General features: G+C 39.7%; 1 protein-coding gene across 4 annotated transcripts in view; it reads right to left on the reverse strand.

The window, feature by feature from the left end:
• pomt1 (protein-O-mannosyltransferase 1) overlaps positions 1–17659 on the reverse strand; it is a 57331-nt gene that overhangs the window by 19198 nt on the left and 20474 nt on the right. For all 4 annotated transcript variants that reach the window (XM_077736011.1, XM_077736012.1, XM_077736010.1 and 1 more), the window contains 2 exons: positions 15042–15135; positions 14823–14978 (listed from right to left, as the gene is read on the reverse strand). In XM_077736011.1, the coding sequence (XP_077592137.1) occupies positions 14823–14978; positions 15042–15135 (250 nt within the window). The remainder of the gene's footprint in view (positions 1–14822; positions 14979–15041; positions 15136–17659) is intronic.

The following is a 17659-nucleotide window of genomic DNA, read 5'->3' on the forward strand; positions in this document are numbered from 1 at the left end:
AGTCCGTCAGAGAAAAATAAATATTAACACTCTGTTGGGTTTATTCTGTTTTACTATTATAATAGTTATATTAATTCATTTCTTTATTAAATCATTCTCTTTCTATTCTCTGTATTAATTCATTACTTTGTTAAATCATTCTCTTTCTGTTTTCAAAAGTGTTGCGAGGTCACGAGTATTGCCAAGTCATCTTTAACCTGGACGGCCTGTTCCAGGATGGTTATACAAACAATCCACCCAATCTGGGTCCTTGAGATTTGGTGGGCCCTTGGTGACGAGGCCAGGGCTATTCGGCCAATAACAAGAATGTTGTTATCGTTATGAAACCATACACTTCGGGTTTTTCTGTATGTAATCATTATATGATTATGATTATATTATATGATTCTTAGGTCAAGGAAGTTGTATAATTACTCTAATCCAGGGGTGGCCAACCCGCGGCTCGCGAGCCGCATGCGGCTCTTTGCCCGGTTTCATGCGGCTCTTACGTCCATATCAAAGTTTGTATTTGTGTTTTATTTTTATTTGCGTGTGCGCTTCGCTTGAGTTCAATACGGTATTTTCGTCCAATGCGCATGTGCTCGGGATGAAAATACCTCAAAGTTTCCCAGTAGGAGCAAGGTCATTTAAGTAAACGTTTTTAACAGAGTGGGAGAGCTCCCGTGAACCAGAAGCGACAATGAACAGCGTCGCGCACACACAAAGTATCCCAAAGATCGAGCCTCGGCTGAAAAAGCCACACCCCCTGCGAGGCAGACCAAGGCGAGAGTGCTCAGCCAGGAGCAGCCAATAGGAGAGTGAGGCGTACACCACGTGGTGGGCGCGCTACTTAAAAGCCATTCATAATAAATGAGAGCTCACAAGGAGCGAATGTTGCGCAAAAATAGGCTCTAATTTTATGCCAGAAGTCCCACTAAGTAACATGCATAGCAAAAGAAAAACGCTATTGTAAATTATTATATTTTTGTTTGTGGACTTGGTTGAACTGAGAGTTTGTCTGTGTGAGACAGTGCACACAATGTTCATTGTTGATAATGACTGGCCTGTGCTGTTAGTGCTGTAGGAGTCAATTTATGTCATTACTATGCTGGTGTGTGACATTTACAATAAATCTGGCTGAGCAAAGGTATGTGTATGATGTGGCTCTTTGCGGTAACACAGTAAAAAATGTGGCTCTTTGCGGTACCACAGTAAAAAATGTGGCTCTTGGTCTCTGACTGGTCGGCCACCCCTGCTCTAATCTAAATGTTGTTAAGTCTAGTCTCCTGTTTTTGTTATTGGTAAAATACTTTGATTGTTATTGTAGTCCCAGATGTTGTTTTTACTCATACGTGATGGAATGATCAACAACTCTGTAAATTGTTTTGATTCATGGCAATAAGAAGCGTACGAAAACGTCTATTCGAGGAGACGTTCGGATGTTGTAAGGTGACACTTGCTGTAACGCTCCCCTCCGGAGGCTTTTATCTGTTGTATCCATTTCTATTTAATTAAATGTCAATAATTGAATAAGATGTCTTCCTGCAGTTATTGATAATTATGGACGAAGGTAATTATTAATGAACCTGACATTTTGGTCCTTCTGAGCCATGGAGGTCAATATACCGGAGCGAGAACCCAGGCGCTGCTGTTCGACATCTGGTAAGTGACCGTGCGCACGGCGTCTTCAAAACACTTGGTGGGCCGGAGTTTTCGACGGGGGCGCCTGGATTCTCGGCGGTTGAAGACTTTTCCTGCTGGAGGGAGACATCTGATGGATCTCGGGTAAGTCCACATTAATGTCTGCATGTTGTGACGGTGTTTCCAAATGCGTTAAAGGGACATTGTATGTGAGGTCCATTGTGGGCTGGTTTCGCGTCCTGGGTGACGGCGACAAAACCCTGTGTTTATACTAGTCAATGGCAGGTACGGTGGGGCACTTTGCTGGAAAGTGTCCTGTGTCTCAGGGGTAGGCACGAATGTATTGTACTGGAGGTACAATGGTGGGGCTGAGAAGTGTCCTGTGTCTAAAGGGTAGGCACGAATATGTTGTAAATGTTGTATGGTGTTTGTGTGGTTTCTGCAGTAAAATTAAGATAAGCCTAGGAAATACAGTCGAAGGGGTGATAATATTAATAATAAATATAATAAAGTTAACTGTGTGAGGCATACGAACTCACTACAAAAAAGTAAAATATGGGAAACACGTGTTGTAAGGCGGGTTTGGATGACGATCCAAAAAATACGTCTAACTTGTAAGGATTGGAAAAAATTGGAAAGACAAAGCGCTTTAAAAATATTACACAGCTATATTTATGGATAAATAAATATGGGTTTGCTGGCCAGCTTAAAATGCATAAAATGCAGGATAATATATGCACTAATGCATAGAGGTAATATACATATATAAATAATATGTGAGTGGATAAAAGTGTAACAGCTTGTTCCACAGACACTAATGCCAAAATAAGGCCGGGGAGAAGTTAAAAAATACTATTTTGGGAAAATAGTGGGGGCTCCCTCGGATAACGGGGATATATTTAAGACCGTGGCGGCGGGAAAGTACTGTTTGGTAAGGAAAAATAGCGGGGCCTCCTCGGCTGACGGGGAAAATATTTACCGAGATAGGTGACGGGCGCGGAGGAAGTTTAACAAAAATAAAGGGAGCTAGAAAATTAATGGGGACACTGGTATTTGATTTGGTTAATCCGGGTATGACGTTGTGTGATTACAATAAATTGGGTTTTTTTGTGATGCTTGGGCTTGTATAACAACAATTAGAATGGTTATTTCCAAGTGCTGGTGGTGCTTTGTTAATATAACCTATATGTACTGTCAATTTACAGCAATGTGATGGCTTATTGCAGCTTGGTTTTTGATCCCGTCCGCTAACGGGAAGATGGTGTTTAAAAAGACAAAAGAATATATACAAAATGATCATTTAAATGTTTAGCAGGGAATGTCACCTGTGTTTTTATTATGCTCTAGACTTGCCAAAAAAAAAATGTGTCGACTGCGGGGGAAGCGTTTCTGGTGCAGCGGCTGCTGATTAGATGGGAGTGAAACATGTGGGCCGCGGGGCAGACGATTTAACTGTGTTGGGCTTTCGGGAGCGTTCGGACCGTGTAAACGACTAAAATTTTGTGATCCCTTCCGTGAAGACATTATAATAATAATAATTGGCCTTGGGGGTGCTGAAGCAAACTTGAGGGCAGAAAATGGGTTTTTGCCATATTGTTGTGCTTGCAGCATACATATTCTGGATATATGGGGTCTTGGAAAAATATTGTGATGTAGTTGAATATCGGAAGAGGGGTTAATTTGACGTTTTAATGGTTGTCTTCTCTAAAAAGCGTTGTATTTGGGCACAGGGGAAAAGCTGGTTTGTAAACATAAGATAAGAATGCTGTTTTCGCAGCAAGAGTGGAGGTCATAGTTAACGGCTAATTGCGTTTTCTGTTTGGACTTTTCAGAATAAGAACAATACATGGGCTGCAAGAAATGCAAGGTTATGCGAATGCTTTTGCATTGATATTTTGGGTTTTAAAATGAAATGTATTAAGAGGATAGAAAATCTGTTCAGTAAAAGGTTGATTTGGTAAAAAGCTTTGGATTTGGGAAATAGACCAAAATAGTCATTTTTGAGCAATTGTGGATTTCAAAGGGCTCTTAGTTAAATGAAACTAGCTTTTGGAGGATAAAATAATATTAATACTATTTCAGAATATTTTGATTGTTCAAAATACTTTAATCCAGGAGGTTGGCTGGTTAAAAAAAAAAAAAAAAAAAAGGCCAGGATGACAAAATTTACAATATTATGGTATATTGGTGACAATAAGGTTTTTAAAACATTAAAGTTTGTAATTAGGAATTGCCTAACAAAAGGTTGATTTCTCTAATTTAATTGTTGTAGATTTTTGTTTTGGTAACAGGCTATGGGAAATGACTCTTGTCTTAAGTAAACATCATATGAGGTGATTTACAAAGTATATAGTAGGTATTGAATTATTTGGCTGTTAACGACATCAGATGGGAAATTTACAATGCAATAGTGGCATGATAAAATTCATGGCATTCATCCAAATAATTAGGTGAATTGTAAATAAAATAATTGGTTTAGGATGAGCATATTTTCCCTAAGAATGGAGTAACATGGAATGTTTTTCAAAGTGCACTTGAAAGAACATTGTCTGTTGTCCTGGCGGGAGGAAATATGCTTTGTCACAGGTCATATTGGTGACTTTAAGGATATTACGGATTGGATAAGCATTGGTCAATTGATACAACCAAATAACGTTGCTTTTTACTGCTTTAAGGGCATGCAAATTGGTGAGAACTTTAGCAACGATGGGGTTAATACGCCTGAATGTTACAGTGATAACGAGTGACAATAACAAGCTTAGATAAGGGAGGGAAAGGAGAAATTCTCCAAATTCCAGAATCTGGCTTAGAAACAGGTTATGTTAGTCGTTTTGGGTTTTTGACAGGATGTGGTAGTACATGAATTCTGGGAAATTTTGGAAAATTGGGGACCCCATATCTAAAACAAGTTTGAGACAAATGTGTAAATAGGCTCTATTTGGCGCTGGATGCACGAATTCTAGTGGGGCCTTTCATGTTTTGAAACAAGTGACGCTTTAGGTAGATGGGTGTCTATGAACAAAATGGGATGGGGGAAATTCGCTTACAAATTCGGCGTGTTATCTTGGTTCATAGAATTTGGAGTCAAGGCGACGTAATAAAGGCCATAGGCGTCATGTTGTATAAATTAGGCGTGGATGAATTTGTTTTACAAATGGGGGAGATTATTTTATCACCTGGGGGAAAAAAAAAAAGTGGAAACAAAATTGGATGGCCGCATTAAAAGGTGATTGGCATGCTATTAAAGGGAATTGGGATTTTCCAAAAACCTGATAGGGGGCCATTAGGTCATGGCGGCTGTGAAAATAAAAACCTTAGATGTGAAACTATTGCCACCTCAATTCGGGGAACAAACAGCTAAACTGATAGCATTAAAAAGGATATAACTTTGTGTGAAACTTAAAGGTAATTTTTTTTACAAACGGTTAAAATGCTAGAGTGGGGGTGTGTATATTAAAGGATCTACTAATGAATGCGGGGTGGATCCAGACTTTCCGGAATGTGGGGTATTCATGGCGTCCTCGAGAATTTGTGGATTTTCTCCGGGTACTCCAGTTTACTCCCACAAAATGAAATTATGGATGCTAGACTGGTTGAACACACTAAATTCTTCTTTTTATGAGTGTGAGCGTGAATGATAGTTTGTCTTTTTGTGTTTTTTGATTGGCAGACCACCGAGACATAATCTATCAATAAAAGATCAATAAAGAAAATAATTTGGGCTTGAGTCAAGGGAAGACCTATGTCTCGACAAGGGGGAGGTGGCCTTGCTACAACGGCACTACAAGGCTTAGGGTTTAAATCTATATGCATACCCACATATCCATTTCAAAAAATACATATAGATTTTATTTTATTTTTATTAGATCATATGGATATCATTCCACGATATGGAATTCCAGAAACTATTTATAGTGATAATGGCTCCCATTTTGTTAATATAATAGTTGTCTACCATCCACAATTGGCGGACCTTATATGAAGTCCTGTTTGGTAGACCTTACAAATTGTTATTATTCACCACACAATGACAATTGGATGATGAGGCGAATCTATCAGAGAAAAAAAACGCACACACCAAATTTAGACTATCAGAGGGAGATTTTGCTTCTTAACAGGAAACGGACGAAGCGACGGTGATTCTTGAAGACTGGATGCTGATAAGCAGCATAAAAGAAGAAACATCGGAGCAACGCAAAGTGGGAGGGTCCTTGTTACTGAAAGGGGACACGGATGCACCTTTCCCACAGTAAGAAGGTTGTCTAAATTGAAAGGTTTCAAGAGGAAAAATCCCTAAACAAAGACAAAAAGTCATGTTGAAAACAATTATTGCTTTTGGGGCAATGAGATTAATGATGATTGTGATTCTGTTCCTTTCCACAGTAGGGTTGTTTTCTCCATTTGGAGAAAAAGGCGGAGGCGTTTCAATTGAGGATACACCTTCTTACGGGAGGGTAAACCGAGAAACATACACATTTACATTTAATTAACATTACCTACTAAATCAAATTTCCAAAATGAAAATATATATTTGGACTCGGCGACGTCCCGGTTGCCATACAAAGGGGCAATCTATGGTGGGAAATATGTGTGGTACATTAACAGCAAAAAATTGAAGATTGGGAAAAGCCTTGTTGCAGAAATTGGTCAAGATTGGAAAGCTTGGACTGACATATTAACCTGTGAAATTTATTTCTGAAACAGGGATTTCCCAAACGGGGGATAATTGGGCGCTGTTAAATGGAGTGTAAAGAAGGCAAGCACTATGTGGAGCTACTTTGGTAAAAGGGTGGTCTCAATTGAAACATTGAGGGGACGGGGAAGATAAACTTTCTGACTTAATAAAATACGGGAAACACCAATATTAATTGAAAAGATTATTGCTCAGCAAGCAATACCATAAAACTATAGGGAACTCTTTTATATTGGGTTTGACGTCTCCATATGGTTTCAATTGAGACTAAACCATCTTACAAAAGATTAGGATAACCTACCAGACAAGGGAAAAAACGATGGGGTCTAACAACTCCCTCAATCACCATTCTTTTGGGGAAAAGTGTTTTTACAAATGAAAAAACGTGTCCTACTTGGCAAGAAAGAAAAAAAAATATTGAAACAGTGTTTATCCTGTTACGCAGTAAATAGGAAGTCAATTTTTCCACTGTTTAATCATTTTACCTGCTTAAACCTTACAGGGCATGGTCTGAAGCTGGGGGCGATAAATGAGACGTGGTGTACCGGCGTTCTAAAACAAACTACACCCCTGATACCACGTTCTGGCCTATGGTGGCGGGGTGGTAGATAAATTATACGACTCCTGCCGAAACGCGGCAGGACTAGGTACTTTGGTCTCACTGCTCTTACCGGTGTCTGTTTTTCCATCCACAGTGGAGGAGATACAATTGGCGGCTCAGAATTCGGAGGTGAAGGGTCGACCCTCCCGACATCGTCGAGAGGCATGGAGGGAAGGAGATCCAACATACATTGATGCGATTGGCATCCCCCGGGGCGTACCAGATGAGTATAAGCTGGCTAATCAGATCGCAGCAGGTTGGGAGTCTATCTTCCTTCTAATCACCCCAAACAAAAATGTGGATAGAATAAATTACTTACATTACAATGTCCAAAACTTGGAAATTATACTGAACAGGGATTTGTGGCCATGAAGGAACAACTGGCAGCTACCAGTCTGATGGCGTTCCGGGGTCGCATAGCGGTGGATATGATCCTTGAAACAGGGGGCGTGTGTGCAATGTTTGTAAAACAATGTTGCACCTTCATACCGAACAACACGTCACCCAGTGGATCTCTCACCAGGGCCATTACTGGCCTGCAAACACTGAACCGCAATATGCAAGAGCACTCTGGAGTAGATACGTCCGCATTGTCAGATTGGTGGGATAAGACCTTTGGAAAATCTAAAGATTTGGCTACATCCTTCGTGGTGACTATAGGCACAATTACCGCTATCCTAACATTGTGTGGGTGATGTAGTATCCCCTGTTTGCGCTCCTTGCTAAGCCGACTTATAACTACTGCAATGGCCCCTACAAATTCTAAAGTACATGAGTTGTATCTTATGGGACGGTTTGGGGAAAGCAGTGAGGTCCAGGAGTACGGTAAATCCGAGGACCAATTGGACGAATATAATTATGTTCTTTCTCTTTCAGACCAGCCATGGGAGTAAGGAGTAGGCGGGAAAAATCACAGTCACCCGACATTACCATTTAGTGATTACTAAGAAATGGCTAATAACATACATATTATAAAAACGGGGGAATGTTGGGTTTATTCTGTTTTACTATTATAATAGTTATATTAATTCATTTCTTTATTAAATCATTCTCTTTCTATTCTCTGTATTAATTCATTACTTTGTTAAATCATTCTCTTTCTGTTTTCAAAAGTGTTGCGAGGTCACGAGTATTGCCAAGTCATCTTTAACCTGGACGGCCTGTTCCAGGATGGTTATACAAACAATCCACCCAATCTGGGTCCTTGAGATTTGGTGGGCCCTTGGTGACGAGGCCAGGGCTATTCGGCCAATAACAAGAATGTTGTTATCGTTATGAAACCATACACTTCGGGTTTTTCTGTATGTAATCATTATATGATTATGATTATATTATATGATTCTTAGGTCAAGGAAGTTGTATAATTACTCTAATCTAAATGTTGTTAAGTCTAGTCTCCTGTTTTTGTTATTGGTAAAATACTTTGATTGTTATTGTAGTCCCAGATGTTGTTTTTACTCATACGTGATGGAATGATCAACAACTCTGTAAATTGTTTTGATTCATGGCAATAAGAAGCGTACGAAAACGTCTATTCGAGGAGACGTTCGGAAGTTGTAAGGTGACACTTGCTGTAACGCTCCCCTCCGGAGGCTTTTATCTGTTGTATCCATTTCTATTTAATTAAATGTCAATAATTGAATAAGATGTCTTCCTGCAGTTATTGATAATTACGGACGAGGGTAATTATTAATGAACCTGACACACTCCGTCCTCATCCTCATCCTCATCAATCATCCTCAATCATCCTCATCAGCATCATAATCATCATCATTTTACCTTAAACATACTGCACAGCCAGTGTCTTTTTTTTTAATTAAGAATAACCGGAGAAGAGCTATTGTCAGAAGTGACAAGAGTACGGTGGTAACTCGAGATACGAGCATAATTTGTTCCAGGACTGAGCTCGTATGTCGATTTACTCGTAATTCAAATGAACGTTTCTCATAGGAATTAACTTAAAACAAATTAATTTGTTCCACAATCTGAAAAAACACAGAAAATTGGATTGGAAACATATTTTTATTTGATCTAATATAAGCAAACTGGTGTGGGTCAACTGAGGAACGGATTGTCAGGGATACAATCAGTTGACCCTCACCAGTTTTCTTATAGAGCAAATAGGTCCACTGGGGACGCCATCCCCGTAGCTCTACACAGCACTGAGGCCACCTCGAGGACCATGGGACCTACGTGAGGATGCTTTTCATTGACTATTGCTCAGCCTTCAACACTATAATATCAGACATTCTGGCTGACAAACTCTCCCACGATAGACTATCCTCTTCCATTTGCTGCTGGATTAAGAACGTTTTAACCAACCGTCCACAAACTGTTAGACTTGGTCCCCACATCTCTTCCTCCATTACCCTGAGCATCCCCTCAAGTCCTCTTATGTACTCCCTGTAAACGTACGACCGTACACAGACCCACCAGTCTAACTCAAATTGGCTGATGACACCACTGTGGTCGGACTCATCTCAGGGGAGGGTGAGTCTGCCTACAGAGATGAGGTCAAGAAACTGTCTTTGTGGTGTTTGGTGAACAATCTCATACTAAACAGCACGAAAACTAAATAAACAATCCTGGACTTTCACAAACGCAGCACAGATCTGATCCCCACTCCTCATAAATGGAGTATACGTAGTCCAGTCCTTCAAATTCCTGGGGGTCCACGTCACGGACAAGCTCTCCTGGTCTACCAACATCACGGCAGTGGTGAAAAGGGCCCAGAAACGACTGATTTTGACCATTTGCTGAGGGTCCTGGGGAGGAACAATTTGGACACTAAGCTTCTGGTAACCTTTTCAAGATCCACTGTGGAGAGCATCCTGGCATACTTCGTTACAGTGTGATACGCTGGAAGCACGGCAGCAGATAGGAAGGCCATGAAGAGAGTGATCAAGATCGCCCAGAAGATAATCGGCTGCTCTCTAAGCCAGTGTATCCCAACCTTTTTTGAGCCGAGGCACACTTTTTGCATTGAAAAAAATCTCAAGGGACACCACCATCTGAAAATCTTTGTCGCCTATATTTATAATAGTTATTCTCACCGAAGTTTTATCAGCAGAAATCGCATCCAAAATTATTCCAAAATCTAATTTTTCACAATGACCTAATGTCACGAAAATTTGGCCTGTGGACCCTGAACAACTTCCGGTTTGATTGATGCAAATAACCAAGTAAAGTTATTGATCGCATCATTTTATGATTTTTCTCCAAATATTACTTAAATCTCCTAATATTTCGCAAAAAATGTTGTGCTCACACAGACTTCACGCCGGCAAAAGTTGATGCCCTAGAAACCAGACAACTTCCGTTTCGACTTAGAAAAAAATAAGCAGCAAAATTACTGTTTCACAACTTGAATCAAATAATAGTATAATCTACAATTTAACGTCCATCATATTTTGACTTGAACCTTGTAATAGTTCCATTTTAATCTCCTTATATTCATATTAATTTTTCTCTCTCAATATCACATTGTATGACTTCTTGCAATTTCCCACGGCACACCTGACCATTGCTCACGGCACACCAGTGTGCCGCGGCACAGTGGTTGGGAAACACTGCTCTAAGCCATACTTGTCTCAACTTTTTCACACTCTTGTGAACCGCAACAAAGAGTTGAAGATTACGGCCTGATAAAGCTAACAGAACTACATCATCTGCAAAAAGCAAAGAAGAAAAAATTAACACATCAAACCGCACTCAGGCCACCCGATGGGGCTGGGGGTCTACCGCTTGACTTTGATGCGGGCAGTCTGGATTCAATTCCCACTCGGTGGCAGTACGAGTGTTTGTCTGTCCCTCTGTGTGCCCGACAATTGCCTGACCAGTCTAGGGTGTCGTCTGCCTTTCGCCCGAAGACAGTTGGGTTAGGCTCAAGCACCCCCGGAATCCTTTCAAGGATGGGCGGTATGAAGAAAAATTAATGAATCAAACTAGACCTTTCAATGGCTCAGCTGTACCTTGGAATTCTATCCATGAAAGTTACAAACAAAATCGGTGACATAAGAAAACTTTGCCAGACTACGACCCTCACTGACGCTCTGAGAACCTTGCTGAGGTTATAGGGCAGGGGTAGGGAACCTATGGCTCGGGAGCCATATGTGGCTCTTTTGATGGGTGTATATGGCTCTCCGCGAACCTGTGTGGTAAAATATGGGAACCGCTGGTGAGAGACCTAAGTCGTGGACGCACCAGTGGGAGCATCACGCCGGCACTGTGGCACCAAAACTATCTCTACCCCCTTTTTAAAATCATATTTTTCTTCATTAGACTCTTTTGCATGAGTCCTCTCATTTATACTCATTGATTAGCAAGAATCAAATACTGTTCTCAAAAGAATAGTTATTTTTCACTTTTAAAGTGGTCAAATGAATAATAAATGCTCACATTTTCATGTATTTTTACTTTTGAATTCTGAGTATGGCTCTCAAGAAATAATGTTTGAAAATATGAATTGTTTCTGGCTCTCTTCGTCCAAAAGGTTCCCGATCCCTGTTATAGGGTATACACTACTAGATCCACTGTTCCGTGTCTACGTAAGAAAACATTGTACTTACTGCTGAATTTGAGATTCTACTTCTTGATTATTTAAATTAATTAAAGTCATAATATTTTAAAATTAAGTTGTAATATGACAATAAACAGACTTGTATAATTAGGTCCTGTTTTTAGTTGCAAATAAGCTGCCTGCGCGTATAAGCCTTAAAATTGTTAAATTTTACAATTCCTCGCCTTTAAGCCCCGATTTACAATTTTCGCATACATATTTATGGTTTTAATAGGATAACATGTGTTACTTCGAAGAGAAAATCCTAAGAAAATCATTACAAATGGTATTTCTGAGATACTGTATGAATCAAAAGCATATTATTAGGGTCAATATCATAAGTTAATATGCCTGTCTTTGTAAATGCAAAATATCAAATTATTCAATTTAAAAAAATGAAATAAGTCTAGCCTGATGAGAACCCGATGCTTTTTAATGACATAAATTACAATTTTCTTACCAGAAGTTTAAGATGTGGCGGCCAAATTGTTTCTAATGTCAAAATATCTCGATTGTTTTTTTATGGTTCATATTCTACAATAGTTGTCACTTTCGAACAAGAAATAAAAAGATTTTAAAATTCAAAGCAGAATTTTGATTAATTTCATAATCATAAATCAATCATTTCTGTATTCCGAAAGGGAAGGGGTTGTCTGCACATAGACAAAATCAAAAAGGAAGTAACGTGAGCACAACCAGGAAATATGTCAATAAGGAGTGTTCACCTAGTCCAGTGCTTCTCAAATAGTGGGGCGCGCCCCCCTGGGGGGGCGTGGTGCGATACCTGGGGGGGCGCGTGTAACCCTGGGGAACAGGATTTTATTTGGCCGTACTAGTATAAAATGTAATTGCGCGTCTACTACAGTAGCTGGCAGTGGCGCTCTCATTTATTTTTATTTCAGGCATTGATACACTTAAAATCTTTTCTGTTGCAGACTTAAAACAAGAATTAATAAAGTTATTCTTTGTAAGTTTGACTATATTTCTTTTTTTTTTCCTTTTCTTTAATGTTAATAAGGATAAAATGTTGTACTTATAACAATTTTATAAAATGATTTTATTTATAGTCACGGTGGGAAGTGGGGGGGGGGGGGGGCGCGAATAGTTTTCTTCTTGCTAGGGGGGGCCTAACAGAAAATAATTGAGAAGCACTGACCTAGTCTCGAGTGCAATAATAGCATACACATTACGCAGGTATCAAGGTTTATATTTTAACGATTGACCACAAGACCTTCAATCATTCTTCACTATTGGGACGTGCTGACATGGTAAACGCTACGGTCGGACCACGTCTAACTACGGTAAGATGGCAGCGCCCTGAGCGAGCAATAGCAGGCAAAACTAAGTGTACTCGTGTCTGCGCAGTCAGAGCACGTTTAACTACGGTAAGATGGCAATGCCCTGAGCGAATAGTGCAGGGGTGGCCAACCCGCGGCTCCCGAGCCGCATGCGGCTCTTTGCCCGGTTTCATGCGGCTCTTACGTCCATATCAAAGTTTGTATTTGTGTTTTATTTTTATTTGCGTGTGCGCTTCGCTTGAGTTCAATACGGTATTTTCGTCCAATGCGCATGTGCTTGGGATGAAAATACCTCAAAGTTTCCCAGTAGGAGAAAGGTCATTTGAGTAAACGTTTTTAACAGAGTGGGAGAGCTCCCGTGAACCAGAAGCGACAATGAACGGCGTCGCGCACACAAAAAGTATCCCAAAGATCGAGCGTCGGCTGAAAAAGCCGCACCCCCTGCGAGGCAGACCAAGGCGAGAGTGCTCAGCCGGGAGCAGCCAATAGGAGAGCGAGGTGTACACCCACGTGGTGGGCGCGCTAGTTAAAAGCCATTCATAATAAATGACAGCTCACGAGGAGCGAACGTTGCGCAAAAATAGGCTCTGATTTTATGACAGAAGTCCCACTAAGTAACATGCATAGAAAAAGAAAAACGCTATTTTAAATTATTATATTTTTGTTTGTGGACTTGGTTGAACTGAGAGTTTGTCTGTGTGAGACAGTGCACACAATGTTCATTGTTGATAACGACTGGCCTGTGCTGTTAGTACTGTAGGAGTCAATTTATGTCATTACTATGCTAGTGTGACATTTACAATAAATCTGTGTGATGTGGCTCTTTGCGGTAACACAGTAAAAAATGTGTCTCTTTGTGGTGACACAGTAAAAAAATGTGGCTCTTGGTCTCTGACTGGTTGGCCACCCCTGGAATAGTGAGTGGCACAAAGGAGTTATTTCACGTTTTATGCAAGATACGTTTTATTGTTCCCTTGAATTATATTTATGGACTCACAAATAGATTTTTTTGTGTTTTATTTGTTTATCTTTTCACTATTTTGAAAAAAATTATCGTATTGGCCGCATTACGTCATAGCGTCATGGGGTTGGCAACTTGCTATTTCGTGCATGTCGTGTTTGTATGTGCATATAAGCCGTACCCACAATTCAGTCATAATTTTTTGTCCGACAAAAACGGCCACTCTTGTTCGTTTTGTGTTTTTGCTGCTTTTATGTTTTAATGATTTGATGATTCCAATTACTTTGATTTGCTTTGTACTTTGTGCTTTTGCTTCGCTGTTATGTGGGGTTCCAGTTTTTGTCCAACTTTACAACATCTTTTGAGTCCGATTCAGTTACCGCAACCAAAATGGCGCTGTTTAAGTGGCAGCCACGGTAGGTCTGTCCACTCTTGTTCGTTTTGTGTTTCTGCTGCTTTTATGTTTTAATGATTTGATGATTTCATTTACTTTAATTTGCTTTGTACTTTGTGCTTTTGCTTCGCTGTTATGTGGGGTTCCAGTTTTTGTCCAACTTTACAACATCTTTTGAGTCCGATTCAGTTACCGCAACCAAAATGGCGCTGTTTAAGTGGCAGCCACGGTAGGTCTGTCCACTCTTGTTCGTTTTGTGTTTCTGCTGCTTTTATGTTTTAATGATTTGATGATTTCATTTACTTTAATTTGCTTTGTACTTTGTGCTTTTGCTCAGCTGTTCTGTGGGGTTCCAGTTTTCATTCAACTTTACAACGTCTTTTTGAGTCTGATTCAGTTACCGCAACCAAAATGGCGCTGTTTAAGCGGCAGCCTGCGGCCGCGGTAGCTCCGTCCACTCTTGTTCGTTTTGTGTTCTTGCTGCTTTAATGTTTTAATGATTTGATGATTTCATTACTTTGTACTTTGGGCTTTTGCTTTGCAGTTCTGTCTAATCACCCTCTTGCTACTGCAACAATGTAATTTCCTGAATATGAGATGAATAAAGTTATCCAATCCAATATGTGAGTAAATACAATAATTCCTAAGTAATATATTTGTAATCTCTTGCAGCTATTGTGCATTAACACGTGCCTACCTGTAGGCTAGCTTGGAAGGCGGGGCTCATCATGTGGTCGTGCGGTCCGCTGCGGTACAGGAGCACCAGGTGTAAGTAGAAACAGACCACATAGAGCGCCACTGGGAAAGACAGCAAACACGCGCCACGCCCAATGCACTCCGCGATTATTCTCGTCTGGGGGAGAACATATGGTCAGACAACAGTAGTCACTTGCCCATCGAAATTTCTAATACTCACCCCCCTCACTCGTGTTTCACCAATCAGCTTCCAGCAGTGTACACCGGCCACACACACCAGCAGAAGATAGGAGAAGATTCCTACGTACTTCACTCTGTTTGAATATGGGGCCTTTTACCAAACAATTTACACCTAGATACAGTACTAGTGCTGCAACAAATAGATCCAGGTATTTAATCCAACATGGGATTTTTAGTCTGATACCATTTTTTGAACAAATACCGTATTTTCACGACTATAATTTTTCTCCAAAATAAACAGGACGCCTTATAATCCAGTGTGCTTTATATATGAAAAAAAAAAGTGTCATTCATTGAGGGTGCGCCTTATAATGCGGTGCGCCTTATAGTTGGGAAAATACAGTAATTCAGATGATTACCGCTTTCTAGAACAGGTTTTGAAAGCATACATGTACACTGCTCCAAAAAATTAAAAGAACACTTTTTTTATTGGGCCTGACACGTAATCAATTAAACCTGTCTGATAATGTTCTGGTTGGCCTAGCAGCCGAAGGAATCATTAACAACTTTCAACTATTGGTGTTCATGGAATTAACAACACCTGCATTACAGTGGCAACAATTAGAATACCCTCAAAAGAGGGCAGGTTGTACATGTGGAGGTCAATTCAAGTTTCTGCCTCTTGATCTTTTTTGGCTGGTTTTCCACTTGTGGTGTTTTTGGCTTGAGTAATTACAGTCATATCAAAAGGGTTTGAGCACCCCTGATCATTTTCAAGATTTTTCTTTATAAATCATTGGTTGTTCGGATGAGCAATTTCAGTTAAATATATCATATACACAGTGATATTTGAAAAGTGAAATGAAGCTGATAGGATTCATAGGAAGTATGCAATAATTACTTAAACAAAAGTAGGCAAGTGCATACATTCGGGCACCTTTGTTGTTTTATTGATCAGAATACATTTAGCACTAATTATTAGAACACCAAACTTGTTTGGTAAGCTCATTGACCCTTGACCATACATACACAGGTGAAGCCAATCATGAGAAATGGTATTTAAGGTGGCTAGTGGCAAGTTGTTTTCTCTTTGAAGAGTGGCAACATGGGAGCCTCAAAACAACTGTCAATTGACCTGAGAACAAAGATTGTTCAACGTCATGGTTTAGAGCAGTGATTTTCAACCACTGTGCCGTGGCACACTAGTGTGCCGTGAGAGATCGTCAGGTGTGCCGTGAGAAATTATCCAATATCCTTTTTTTTAAAATTAACATTTATTAATAGTTTTCTGCAAATATGATGTCATTGTCCAGTGTCCGTGCTGTAGTAAATATACTATACAGAGTGTCATTTTGTAAAATTTTTGGTTAGTGGTGTGCCACAAATTTTTCCAATGTAAAAAATGTGCCGTGGCTCAAAAAAGGTTGAAAAACACTGGTTTAGAGAAAGGATACAAAAAGCTAGCTCAGAGATTTCCGTTGTCATTTTCCATTGTGAGAAACATAGTGAGGAAATGGAAGACCGTGGGCATGGTTCTCGAGGCAGGCCAAGAAAAATCTCAGATAAGCCGAGGCGAAGGATGGTGAGAATAGTCAAACTCAATGCACAAACCAGTTCTACAGACCCACAACATGATCTTGCTGCAGATGGTGTCATAGTGCATCATTCAACTATTCAGCACACTTTGCACAAGGAGAGGGAGCCGAAGACTTTTCTGCCTACAGTCCAAAAACAGAGTCACTTGAGGTATGTATGCTAAAGTACGTTTGGACAAGTAATCTTCGTTTTGGAATAAGGTGCTATGGACTGATAAAACTAAAATTTAGTTATTGCAATTTGGTTAAAGTTGAAGGTCGTATGGATTCCAGTCAGAACCAACAGATACTTCCAAACAATGTTCAAGAATCAGTGACAAAGTTGAGGTTGGATACTTCAACAAGACAACAACCCTCAGCTGTGCTCAAATGATACTAAGGCATTAACACAGAAAAGAAAGTGGAACGTTCTGGAATCGCCATCTCAGTCACCAAACCTGAATATAATTGAAAATCTGTGGTGATTTAAAGCGGGCTGTCCATGCTTGCAGACCATCAAGCCTGACTGAACTGATGTTTTGTAAAAGAGAATGGTCAAAAATACCTTCAACCAGAATCTAGAAGCAATCAGAAGCACTTAGAGGCTGTTATTTCTGCAAATCTTTCTGTTGAAGAGCTCAATTTTTTTTACGCCTACTTTTGTAGATCCTACAAACTTCATTTCACTTCTCAAATATCACTGTGTCTGCTAAATGATTGGATTGGATAACTTTATTCATCCCGTATTTGGGAAATTACACTGTCACAGTAGCAAGAGGGTTAGAAAAGACACATAAATAGGTAATAAAGTTAACAAGTTAATAAATAAAAAAATTAGAAAAGCATGTTGCGGATATATATACATCTCTCTCTCTCTCATATATATACATATATACATATATACATATATATACATATATACACATATATAAACATATACATACATATATATACATACACATACAAACATACATACACACATATACAGACACATACATACACACATATACAGACACATACATACAATAACGGAGGCAAACTGCTTTCTATAACTCTTCACAAGCTTTACACACACTTGCTGGTA

Source organism: Stigmatopora nigra, chromosome 16, assembly GCF_051989575.1.
Source record: "Stigmatopora nigra isolate UIUO_SnigA chromosome 16, RoL_Snig_1.1, whole genome shotgun sequence".
NCBI classification, from domain to species: Eukaryota; Metazoa; Chordata; class Actinopteri; order Syngnathiformes; family Syngnathidae; genus Stigmatopora; species Stigmatopora nigra.